General features: G+C 41.0%; 1 protein-coding gene across 1 annotated transcript in view; it reads right to left on the minus strand.

The window, feature by feature from the left end:
- LOC136885645 (uncharacterized) overlaps positions 1-3747 on the minus strand; it is a 66562-nt gene extending 62815 nt beyond the window's left edge. The window contains exon 1 of the mRNA XM_068230308.1: positions 3718-3747. Within this exon, the coding sequence (XP_068086409.1) occupies positions 3718-3747 (30 nt within the window). The remainder of the gene's footprint in view (positions 1-3717) is intronic.
- Positions 3748-13835: the final 10088 nt, after the last annotated feature.

Here is a 13835-nt window from a genome sequence, read left to right on the forward strand (position 1 = left end):
CCCCCAGGGGCTCTGAACTTTGGAGAGTGGGTTGGCGACCACGGGTCCCTCAGCTGAGTCCTAGAATTGCTTCCACTTACTTGTACCAGGCTCCTTACTTTCATCTATCCTATCTGACATCCCTTGATCAACTCTTGTTCTTTTCCGACCCCAACGCTATTAGGTTTGCGAGGGCTAGGGAGTCTTTCATTTTCACGCCCTTCGTGGCCCTTGTCTTTCTTTGGCCGATACCTTCATTTTTCGAAGTGTCGGACCCCTTCCATTTTTTCTCTCTAATTAGGGTTATATAGAGGATGGTTGCCCAGTTGTACTTCCTCTTAAAACAATAATCACCACCATCACCATCCCCGGGTTTTCCCACGCTATTTCCAGGAAAATGCCGGAACAGTACCTTATTTCAAGTCCTGGGCCACCTACCCCAATCGCAGCCCTAAAATCTAGTTATACACACTAGGTTATCAGACAAATTCAACAAACACCTACAGTAAGTATACCTGGATGATGGCCAATATGACCCAAGCCCCTCAAAAAATTGACAACATCATTTATTTAATGAAAGATGGCCGGGGTGAGTGGCTCAGACTGTTGAAGCGCTGGTCTTCTGAACCGAACTTCGCAGGTTCGATCCTGGCTCAGTTCGGTGGTATTTGAAGGTGCTCAAATACGTCAGCCTCGTGTCGGTAGATTTACTGGCACGTTAAAGAACTCCTGTGGGGCAATATTTTTAAGACATGCAGTTCTCACCTTTTCACAACATTTCTAGAGAAAAATAGTGTGTGACTTTCGTGTAAATATTTGTTTCCTGCATTGTATCATACATTTATTGACTGGCTGTTTTGGTGAGTTATAGCCTACATCGCTTCCTGTTTTTCATCATATTGTAAATTATGTTACATTTTTAAGGACAGTTTTTTGAATGGTACTCTCATTAGGCTTCATTAACTCAGTTATAATTTGTTATAGCCTGAGAATTCAGAAGTGTTGAACAACTTGTGGTGTGTGTGCTTATTCGTATATGTTAGTGGCTGATAACCCAGATGTTAGGCCCTGTAAAACAATAATTATCAACGTGCATAACTGCATGGTATATCTACGAGTATAAACTAAATGTGAAGGTATGTGAATAATTGTGATGGTGGTGGTTATAGCTGTTCTTAGGGGCAGAACCTTGAGGTTATCAGCTGCATTAAGTATTGGTACCTTCAAAGTTTCTTTGACGATAATTATTCTAGGTGTAATGGCTCCGACTGCGTAATTATCGGCCACGTTTCTCGACTTATAAGACTTACAGCAAAATATCAGTATTATTAGAAATGCTGGTTATTGGTATGTTTCGTCGAGTTTATTATTTCCAGAACTGTAAACGTATTTTTAAACGAACTATTTTAGATAAATATTACGCAGAAAATTCAGCTTATGAATTTAGAAGAAAACTAAGTAAAATAGGTTAACCACGTAAGGCCTAATCACCTCACCGTATCGCTCAACTTATATGTAAACACATCCAAATATTACACATATAGTGATACGTAACACTTTTCATACAAAAAGGAAAGGAAATATTCCGAAGGAATTGTATTTGTTACCATCTTCAATAGTTTAAATCAATCGATCATAAGGAGCACGCTTAAATCGGGATTTAAAAACACTCCGCAATGCTCTTCTTAAGGAAGACCGCCTTGTCTTGCCCTACATCAGCTGATCACTCAGAGCTTGATGTTGGTGCCACGCTTGGCCGGTAGAAACATACGGAGCGCCCTCTCTGTCTGTATGCTCGAAGGCCACAGTCGACATATTTGTACAGACCTCGGCTCAAGGAGTTTCAATGCAAAAACAAATGAGTGTATTTCCGTGCTGAAAGCTTTGTTGTCTCTAAAGGTTATGTATTCGATTTGTTTGATATTTATACACTTTTATTATCATTACTTATTTAATTTTATGGTTATTCGCTGAATAGTCAAAATGAATACGTACAAGTTGAGTTCCAGATTCCCTCTAGCTCTTGTTACTCCTTTTATTTGCCGTCGTTAATCCTTTAGAAAGTTGAGAAAGCTTGTCTTTATTTGTGTTGGAATTACTTTCGGAATCACTTGCTAGGACGGTTCGCAATATTTTCGTAACACTGTTCTTTTGTCGGAAATCACCTACAACAAATCGTGCTGCTTTCCTGTGGAAAGTTTTAGATCTCGACTGGTGAGGCTCCCATACACTGGAGCCACTACAACCACTAAATACTCTCATAACTACCTTTATCTACAACTTGGCTATTGTGGTTAGCCCAGTGAAGATCGTTCCTAAGTGGGTCACTGTACTTTCACCCCCCCCCCCCCCCATCAACACAGTAATTAAAATTGCGAGTTTTCCTCTGACTTTTCATCCCGTTTGCCACAATGCCATTGTCTGCTGCCCATCTCACAGCATTGTCGAATTACAGACACAATTCTTGAAACGTAACGTAACATTGTATTTTTATTTATTTGTCCATCATGAGGATGGCTCACCAATTAAATAAATAGTACAATTTAAATATTCAGTATTAAGTTTATTGTTGCAAAAAATAACATTGCAATAAAATTACAAGTAAATGCAATACTTTAATAATAAGAAATCATACTAGAAACAACTATAATGACATAGCAAACATATAATATAGTCCGAATCAAATGTATGGTTATTGTTACAGTGTCACTGAGTAATTACAGTAATCATTACTGCACTTGAGTCCTCTTGACTATAATTTATTCAAAAATACGTTTTCCACAACATAACACACACTTTCCGAAGGACATTACAAAGTCCAAGAATGTGTCATCCGTCGCCGTCCCGCTAAACTCATCACACATCATAATTACGGGTAAATTGTTATGCAACAAAGATTTATAAAGAGATGCTTGGTGTTAAATAGGTTGCAAGTATCTAAGTCAATTTCTAGTTTTAGTTTAATGTTTAAATTCTGGGAAAACTTAGAATAATCACTTAATCTATTAGGCCCCTAACCCTCTTATGCAGAAATATAAGCTGAAGTATTCCTCTACGGTTTTTTGGTGATAGATAATAGATGCATCTATATGGAACTCTTTGAGTCTACACAGAAATTTCATATAGTATAGAAATTTTAAGAATTTGTTCGACAATTATTTCAATGCTATTGATGAGATAGAAAAAACCCAGAATCGAAATGATAACGATTGCAGCTTTCCTTATACACTTTCATCGCCGCATATTCATGCAATCGCATTACTACCCGATACTACCAGTGTTCGTCGAGGTGAATCACATACTGAACACTACTACTGCTGCATGAACTTACTAATTTCTACGTCACCTGTGGCGTCACACACTTCTCCGACCTTCGAGAAGATGTAATCTTCCATCGCGAATTCCCTGTGCATTGGTATAAAAACCCGATCAACACAGTCCGCCTTTATCGTCGGTGTGTGGTTGGATAGTGCTGCCCCTCGCTTGTTATTTCCCCGTATATGTGTGGACTCCATAATGTGGTTAGTTGATGTTCTCATTCTAATTGCCTCATTCACATTACAGTGTCCACCAACTGTACTTTTCTTCCATAAATGGCTTTGTTATCGAAGTATCTGATGTTTTTGAATAATGAAAATTTGTGACACATGTTGTACATTGCGTTTTTAAAGCTATAATAAAACACTGCTTCAAATAACTTGTTCTTCCTTTGTTTAACTAATTACTCTATGCATGTACCGTCCATGGAGTACTCTGAATGCCCAACATGGTTCCGCAATGAGTTATGATTGCGCACTCTGGATTATTCTTGGTATTACCTTATTTTAGTCATTCTAACTAGCATTGGTACTCGTATCACATTACTGCGGCTAAGGATGAGAAGGTGTTCTGTGGCTCATCTTAACTTGACCGGCATTACTCCGTCATCTTTATCTGTACAGGTTTAAAAAGTACACTTCAGTGGTACCTGAGCCCGGTTCAGCAAGTGATTAACCTCGGCGAACGCTGGTGAGTGATGCGATTGCACAAAGATACGGGGATTAAAATTTATAAGGTAAACTGGAATCTTTCAAAATGATACTCATGTCTGCGTCTAGTAAGAGAATTAAGTAACAGTTTCAAGAATGTATGCCATTGAGATATTGAGAATTTCGCATAAATGAATCATAATAACTTGTAACATTCTTTAACTTTTTTTTTTGCTTTTTCGATACGAAGTTTGAATGACATGATAGAAAAACATGCCCATGACATGGACTTTTATACTGTCATTAGAGCTTATGATAACAAATAAGTTTCAATTTTAATATTACTCTTCCTATTCTAACATATTTCTTTGGTAATAAGTGGAAACAAAGCCACTGAAAAAGTTACCATGGTGACCGGCTGTACAGTTTAAAAATGGTGGTCTTTAAAACAATTAAGGGGCGCCATCTGTTCACTTGTTGCCGTAGAGCTGAAGCACCACCACCTCGTACGTGGCTATGGTCCCCACCACCTGTACAAAAACACGAGTGAAATATGAATGTAATTCAATTTCATGAGGAAATCTGAGAGCCCTTTGAGATTAGGACAGGAGTCAGGCAAGGTGACGAATTTTCACCGATTTTTGATAAACGTTGTCGTGGAAAAAGTTATGAGAATTTGGAGGAAAACCATGAAAGAATAAGGGATAGAAGGAATCTATTTACGTTCAAAGAAACCGAATGTGAAGGTGGACTGCTTAGCATTCGCTGATGACACGGCATTGCGAGCAGAACACGAAATAATGCTTGAAATATTACTTGAAATGAGAGAGAAAGCAGCACTCAGGATCTCATACAAAAGACAGAGTACATAGAATACAAACACAATAAAGAAAAGCATCTAGATACAAAGTATGTGAAAGTCATGAGCTTAGATAAATTTAAATGTGTTGGTGACTGGATCCACCCGAATGGACTTGATAAAGAAGTAAATAAGGGAAGTGCCAGAAAGATGGATTTAGCCTATAGATTAGTACAGAATAGATACAATAAAAGAACAATATCTTACAGAGTAAAGATCAGACACTGCACCACGGCTATCAAGTCGGGTTCAGAATGTCTCATACTGAATAAGAAAGGGGGAAATGGATGAGCTAGAGAAGAGATAAAGAAAAATCTTGATAAAGAACTTAGGACCCGAGTAAAGAAACGATGGTTCATGGAGGAAGAGGAGAAGTGAATATCTATAGAGAGAACATCTATAACTACATCATCAAATTAAAAGCAACTACTAAATGGGTAGAAGAAATAAGAAAGGACATGAAGGAAGTTGGCATCAATCTAAAAAGTCTTTAACAGAGATATGTTTCAAGCTAAATTTGATAAATTCAAGGGGTTCCAGGAAAAACAAAGTGAAAAGTCCAAGAACATGCGGTCAGAGGAGACGAAGAGGAACCACAGCGAAATGAAGAAGTTATGGGAGAAGATAAAAGGACTAACCAGCAATTAAATTGTTTACCGTGGTCCAAAGTAGGCCAGAATCGAAGGAATAATAATAATAATAATAATGTGGACTCACCGTGAGGATGAGCTTCCTGGTGATGGAGAAGAAGTTGAGGCCCGTGAGCGCCACCTGGTCGAAGATCACCTGAGTGAGGAACCGCTCAACCTGCCAACACACATTAGACATGATAACGCCTTAGATAGGTCAATCGCGATACAGTCCATTTGACCGAGCTCGATAGCTGCAGTCGCTTAAGTGCGGCCAGTATCCTGTAATCGGGAGATAGTGGATTCGAGCCCCACTGTCGGAAGCCCTGCAGGTGGTTTTCCGTGGTTTCCCATTTTCACACCAGGCAAATGCCAGGGCTGTACCTTAATTAAGGCCACGGTCGCTTCATTCCAATTCCTAGGCCTTTCCTATCCCATCGTCGCCGTAAGACATATCAGTCCATTTAACCTGCTGAACCCTGACATAATAAAGTGAATAAACAAATCTGTATATAAAATAAGAGTTTTCTCTGTACATGCTCAAAATTAAAAAAGGATGGTATTTCTGTATCAGTCGGTGTCCACAGTAACACTTTTTAATTTTCCGTAATGTCTGTCTGTCTGTCTGTCTGTCTGTCTGTCCACGCATGACGAGAAAACGGGTGAAGAGAATTTAATGAAAATCGGTATACAAAGTGGGGGAATAAGTTGCTATAATCTAGGACATAAATAATTTTATTCTCGCTGAGTGAGGTGGTAATTTAGGGGAAGGCCTACAATTTAATTCTCAAATATTTATGTTATTGGTGGTCGTATCGATAAATACTACATAACTAAAGTTATACAGTATTAAAATTTCCGATCATTAATGTAACGTACAGCCTATGATCACAGAAATATTCATGAATTTGGGTTTTTGTTACAAAGTCCTTATCAGCGCCGAGTCACGAGAAAATAGGTAAACAGAATTTAATGAAAATCGGCGTGCAAAGTCGGAGAATAAGGAACTACAGTCTACGCTATAAATAATTGTATAAGACTCCCTAATACCGCAGAGTCGAAAGAAAACTAAATGTGAAGGGCTACAATATAGAAAGCTCATAGAATTGATCAACAATAATATTGCATTGACCATTGTTTGTTGTGATGTGTTTTTCTCTTCTGTTGCCACTCATCACCGATAGTAGGCCTACTACTGCGAACTGAGTATTTTTTAAAATTTTCTTTACGTCGCAATGAAGCAGACAGGTCTGATGGCGACGATGGAATGGGAAAGCGATAGTGGTCTGAAGGAAGCGTCCTTGGCCTTAATTAAGGTACAGCCCCTGCATTTTCGTGGTGTGAAAATGGGAAAGCACGGAAAACCATCTTCAAGACTGCCAAGTGGCGTATTTAAGTAGCTACATAAGAAACACATGTCTGTATTCAGGAAAGAGAGGACGCACCTCAATGTTGTAGCTGGCTGACGGCACGGAGAAGAGGACGTCCTGCGCCGCCTTACTGCCGTCGTTGACCGCCGCGGCGAAGAACAGAACAGCTGCTGTTCGGGTCAGCAGGTAGCCGAACGAGATGTAGAAGTAGACGATACCCCAGTCGTGGACCAGGCTGAAACACGTTCAGTACCCCTAAGGAAAACCTTACCATTTCTCCCTCCTTAAGCTAGTGATTACATAACAGTGAAGATATTCTGCTTGCTGCCAGAAAGAAGATTATAACCACCACTAAGTTGGACTAGTAGAGACTGGGCCAAGAGTCAGCACTACCACTTGTACCGTGACTGGACAGAGCTCCGTGAACGCTGTAGTTCGCAAATAAGTCATCTATCTACCTATAAATGTTTTCACTCCCATCCTGAAGGGGTGAAATGGGCCACCTTTCTGTGGTCAATGAATGCGGACTGGTTGAAGAGGAAGTGAAGGATTGAGGAGAAGGGATACAGGATGTGAAGTAAGAAGGAGATGGGATTACGTATTTTTCGCCTATGGGCGAATTGTTTTCATACACCAATCAGTTTACAATAGTAAGTATACAACAACAACAAAAACCGGGCGAGTTGGCCCACTGGCGGCAGCCCTAAACATGGTTTTTCGTGGTTCTCCATTTTCACACCAGACAGTTGCGGGGGCTGTACTGTACCATAATTAAGGCCACGGCCGCTTCCTTCCCATACCTAGCCCTTTCCTATTCCATCGTCGCCATAAGACCTATCTGTATCGGTGTGACGTAAAACAAATTGTAATGAAATAATAATAAACAAACAAAAACAAAAAATATTTTCTTGGAACCTAAAATTTACATTATACTCGTACAAAAGAAGGAATTTTGTTTGCTTGGTCGGTATTATTTCGAAGCTCCGAACCTGAGAAAAAGAATTTACAACACTGGAATTTCTTGACCACTTTAACTTTTTGTTATTTTCTTCTTTTGGTTTTTATAACTTTTTATCATTTCAAAATGTTTTTGTTGTTTTCATGTTTCTTTCACGCCTTCAGGCTACAAGATACATGTGTAGGGAATAGAGAATGTCAGAAAGATAGTATTCACTTCATGACTGTCTGTCGGCTTCCAAATGAAAATGAACGATATTCGCGTCGAGATCTCACGTGTTGATGAAATAAACCGCAGAGAACTTCTATTGTCAATAAACAAGACGTTTTGTAAGAAGAAAACAATCTCCTAAGCCTGTTACTTGAGTGCCATCTGTCGGAGCTCACCTGAGGCTGTTGAAGAGTTGCAGGCAGATGAAGTACAAGTTGTTGGCGAAAGAGAGCAGCACGATCGCTGAGAGTTCACAGTCCACCACCTTGGTGAGATTCGAGACGGCGTTGTAATCTTCTCGAAGTTGTCTCCACTGGTGCTGGCCGAGCACCTGTAATAATAATAATAATAATAATAATAATAATAATAATAATAATAATAATAATAATAATAATAATAATAACGAAAACCTACAACCAGTCATTGACCGGGTCAGGGATGTAATAAATGAATTATATCATCATCATCATCATCATCATCATCATCATCTGTTTACCCTCCAGGTTCGGTTTTTCCCTCGGACTTAGTGAGGGATCCCACCTCTACCGCCTCAAGGGCAGTGTCCTGGAGCTGCAGACTCTTGGTCGGGGATACAACTGGGGAGTATGACCAGTATCTCGCCCAGGCGGCCTCACCTGCTATGCTGAACAGGGGCCTTGTGGAGGGATGGGAAGATTGGAAGGGATAGGCAAGGAAGAGGGAAGGAAGCGGCCGTGGCCTTAAGTTAGGTACCATTCCGGCATTCGCCTGGAGGAGAAGTGGGAAACCACGGAAAACCACTTCCAGGATGGCTGAGGTGGGAATCGAACCCACCTCTACTCAGTTGACCTCCCGAGGCTGAGTGGACCCCGTTCCAGCCCTCGTACCACTTTTCAAATTTTCGTGGCAGAGCCGGGAATCGAACCCGGGCCTCCGGGGGTGGCAGCTAATGACGCTAACCACTACACCACAGAGGCGGACTGAATTATACATGGGCTATTAGAACGATGGGGTCGCCACTCCCAAAGTGATTTATTCATGACTGATAGATGTTATGAAATGATAATGGAGAGTGTTGCTGGAATGAAAGATGACAGGGAAAATCGGAGTACTCAGAGAAAAACCTGTCCCGCCTCCGCTTTGTCCAGCACAAATCTCACATGGAGTGACCGGGATTTGAACCACGGTATCCAGTGGTGAGAGGCCGACGCGCTGCCGTCTGAGCCACGGAGGCTAATAATAATAATAATAATAATAATAATAATAATAATAATAATAATAATAATAATAATATAGTGAAAGTGTTATAATGTTTGCTGAAGGTGGAAGAGCTGCTATTGTAACATTAAAAGAGAATGCTGATGAAAAAAAAAAAAAAAAGAGACAGTTGCGACCTGCTGATACACGGTTTGGATACAAAACATCTCCAAGTTCAAGCTACCTTCTAATTTGTTCACTGGCATTGCAATAGAAGGGCACTCATTCCCAAGTAAAATTGTCACCTTGTAAGCTCGTAAAGTGGCATGTCGATAAAACGAATCAGTTTAACGTGGATGACAGAGTCACCATAACATCGTCCACCAACCACCTTAGAAGCAATTTATTAGTTAGAAAACTTCATCAGCCAGTGTTAGTCGCTCTTGGAAAACAACACAACTTCTCATTAAATTGTCTGGGAATTGAACACCTGTTGATTGTAATTAAAGTCTCTAACAATTGAGGCGGAGAATCTCAGACCTCATTAACGCTAAATGCAAGCCGCTGTAAAAATGAAAAATATTGTCTATACGCTATTGAATGGTTCAAGAACAATTCGTCGAAACTAAGGAGCATGAGACTAAAGGCTATAATTTACCGACAAACAACTCCTCTGTAAAATATTCTAATGAACGCGACGCTATGTGAGAAATTGTCCATATTGAGTGCCTTTCATTTGTCACCTCCAGCAAAAGAATGAAAATTGCCATCATAATAAAATCATCTTCCTTGATACCAGAAAAATACGCAACACTCTTAGAGATGTAAGGTATAAAAAATGGGGTCATCTCCATAGAAAATATATAGAGGGGAATACTCTCAAGTAAATGAGTGGGTTCAATAGGGCGAGTAGGCTGTGGGTTCGAACTCCACTGTTGGCAGCCCTGAAGATGTATTTCCGTGGTTTCGCATTTTCAGACCAGGCAAATGCTCGGGCTGGACCTCAATTAAGGCCACAGCCGCTTCCTTCCCACTCCTAGGCCTCTCCTATCCCATCGTTGCCATAAGACTTATCTGTGTCGGTGCGACGTAAAGCAACTAGGGCTCAGTAGCAGTAATTGGCTTGGCCGCCTCAAGGTGTTTGGCAACGGTGCAACAGTGCGAGTTAGTGAAGGTGCGGAGATCGAAACTCTGTCCCTCAACGCAAGCACAATGACTGCAAGCTCGCTGACCACGTGGCTGTGTCCGAATGTAAAGCCTTGTTCTCTTGTAGGATAGCGAAATAAAGAATGAACACTAGTATTAGAGATATTTCAGCTTATTGATTTATTATAATATTAGTTCATTCAATTGTGGACCTGGTAAATAACTCTTCATGATTTCAGTTTTCTTTTGCGCCAGTATTCCTTCATTCTCTTGCTCACAGCTTCTTTCTTTTCGGCCTTCCAATGCTTTTTCTGGCTCTAGGAACCCCTCAAAGGTGTGTCTTAATCCATGATGTTCATTTCTTGCAGATACTTCTTGGTGTTAACAAACCGTTAGTCATAAGACTTGCCTTTCCTGTTGGGATTGTTGAAATGGTTTAAAAAATTCTTAAGCGAGTCTGTCGTCGAGCATTCTTCAAATATGTCCAAAGAATTCGCCCTTCGTTCGCGTGTTGTGCCTGAAATCCTGCCCCATACTTCTTTGTTACTGCTTAATCGGTATGTGTCAGCACATTATTTTGGTGCGAGAATTTTTCTTAAAATCTCTCTTTCTTTCCTCTCGATTTCTTCAATGTCTCTTCTGATTGTTAATCCTAGGCATTCTGAAGCATAGAGACACTCTGATTGGATTACTGTTCGATATTGTCTTAGTTTAGTCTTAATAATAATAATAATAATAATAATAATAATCGTAAGCCTCACAACCTTTGTTATGCATGAAATTGAATGATCTGTGTTTTATAATTACAATTATTATTGTTCTTCTTCTTTTCCTTTTTTAAATTAGCGAATTGACCACTGAGGATCACGCTACAATTTCAGTTTTCTTTGTCTGACATTTCCTTTCCCTCCACTACTCCTTCCTATCGGCTCAATGATGTTTCTTCTGTTCATACTTCCATCCTCTCACCGCCTTTGCAGTTCTGTCCACTTTAAACCCTTCGAAGTTTTCAGTCACGGTCTGAAATGTTTTCCTGTCTAACATCTGAATTTCCTGGATGTTCGACTTCTCTGGATCTTTACGAAGTTCCTTATTCCATGCCGTCGTTGTCTTCTTGTTCCACAGGTAGTCTAGTTTTGCCCATTCTGTACAATGTCCGACCTTCTCTTTTTCATGGTCTCTGAAATGTTCTCCTCATTTTTGTAGACAATATTGTTGTTCCGAAGTTTCAAGCCGGTTTCAGTCTGGTTTGGGCCCAAGGATCTGCAACTTCTCCAACTTGTAATTCATCGAGGGGCATTCGCTGGCAAACAGACACTCTGTTTTGACTACAGTGTTGTAATGCCTTATTTTCGTATTCCATGGAATGCATTTGTTGTTGTAGATGTTTTTATTCAGTCTATAAGCTCTCTCCATTTTTGAGATACGATCGTATACTATAAAATTCAGTTTCATGGACAACGAAGGTTGTGTGGTTTATGTTTATTATTATTATTATCATCATCATTATAATTAATGATGTTATTATACCACAACGTTGTGCCCAACTAAGGAAAGGGATTTAACTTACGTAGCAGATGAATTTGGTTTGTTCTCCTCCCAAAATCGCTTCATTCTCTCGCTAAGATTTTTCTGCCGTTCTAGAGATCATAAACCGGAAATGTTGAGAGAAGTATCACATCCGCTGCCGAATATGAGAGAGGATCCTGCTGCCAGTTCCCAACATTAAGGAACAACATTCATCGGTCGTCCAATGTCGTTAGCGAAAAATTGGCACTAGATCTAATACGTGAATTGATGATGATGATGATGATGATGATGTTGGAAATGAGTAAGTGTAAGTACGGTCGACCCCTTGTGCCGTTTCTTCGCGGGCTGAGATGAAACTTTGTAGCAGGCCTTTGGGACCGGATGCCCTTCCTAACGTGAACCTCATCAGAGGAGTCAAACCAAACCAAACCCCATGGCACTACAGCCCTTGAAGGGCCTTGGCCTGCCAAGCGGCCGCTGCACAGCCCGAGGTGTCGTGTGGTCAGCACGACGAATCCTCTCGGCCGTTATTCTTGGCTTTCTGGACCGGGGCCGCCATCTCACCGGCAGATAGCTCCTCAATTCTAATCACGTAGGCTGAGTGGACCTCGAACGAGCCCTCAGGTCCAGGTAAAAATCCCTGACCTGGCCGGGAATCGAACCCGGGGCCTCCGGGTAAGAGGCAGGCGCGCTACCCCTACGCCACGGGGCCGGTCATCAGAAGAGTGAATCAGATGAAATGAATGATAATAGGAAGGGACAGGGTGAAAACCCACTCCCGACACATAGGCTTCTCCTGTAGAATAGCACCACGGAGCCTGCTCAAGACTTAGTGTCCGTCCGATGGATGAATCGGCATTAAAAAAAACGTCAAATGTCATCACTTCATACGAACGCTGCGCTGTGGAGAGATTTGAAATTGAAGCCAGACTTTGGCACGTAATCTAGTGATAATGTAATAATGGCGTGTGCCCTGCCACAGGTCTTTCTGTTTGGCGCCGTATAGGTGACGTGCATGTCTGTGAGGACCGGGCTTTATGTAAGATTAAATCCAATGCTGGGAACGTCACAAGCGCCCAGCACCCGAGCCATAGGAATTAACGAATAAAAGTTAAAATACCCGACCCGACTGGGAATTGAACCCGGGATCCCTTGGGGCAAAGGCCAGCATGCAAACGATTTAGCCATGGACCACCTCTGCCCTTCCGGCCAACATTCTGATGGTGAATATGTTTTCGACCAACGTGACTCGAACCGGCTAACTACGGAGTCGGATCGTACAGACTTGTCGATCAAAGCCAGCAGGCGGGCTCGTTTGAAGTGGATAAATTCTTCTGCCAAATAGTATTTTTATTAGCTGGAAATTCCACTGTAATCTAGAGATTTTCCGTGGTGGAATCTCCTGCTTAACTGCCTTGGCTGCCTGCTCTACGCCGCCGTGACGTAGATCTCATCTGCAAACCTTCCTGCACTGCCGTTGTGCGGGTTGCATGATGGATTTTTTTTTTTTTTCTGTTCCGGCTGCAAAGCGTTATTACCCGAGTATTGACATGAGCTGAAAGCTTCACTGATGATAGTTGGAGTCGTGCAGCTACACTTTTCCCACTAGGTGGCGTCCACTTCCAGTTAAGTTTGCCGTACGAGCGACACTGAGCAGAGTAGGTTTCGCCTTAACAGCGGCTGGAGGCGGTGGACCGGTCCCACGTTGGCTCTACCGTGGTTTTCCGTTCTCCTCACTTTACGGGATGGTAAAACATGTACCGGACTGACAGAAAGGGAGATAGAACTAGATACCGACCTTTGGAAGAAGGAAGAAGAGATCATGAAAGCACGAAAGATGAAACTCCTAAGAATGAAAACATTACGCTAATGATTTTTTCAAAGGAATTCAAGATTTCTTGGAATAATAATAATAATAATAATAATAATAATAATAATAATAATAATAATAATAATAATAATAATAATAATAATAATAATAATGGAGAGCATAAATCAGCTTCAAAATAT

This window comes from Anabrus simplex, chromosome 14 (assembly GCF_040414725.1).
Source record: "Anabrus simplex isolate iqAnaSimp1 chromosome 14, ASM4041472v1, whole genome shotgun sequence".
NCBI lineage: Eukaryota > Metazoa > Arthropoda > Insecta > Orthoptera > Tettigoniidae > Anabrus > Anabrus simplex.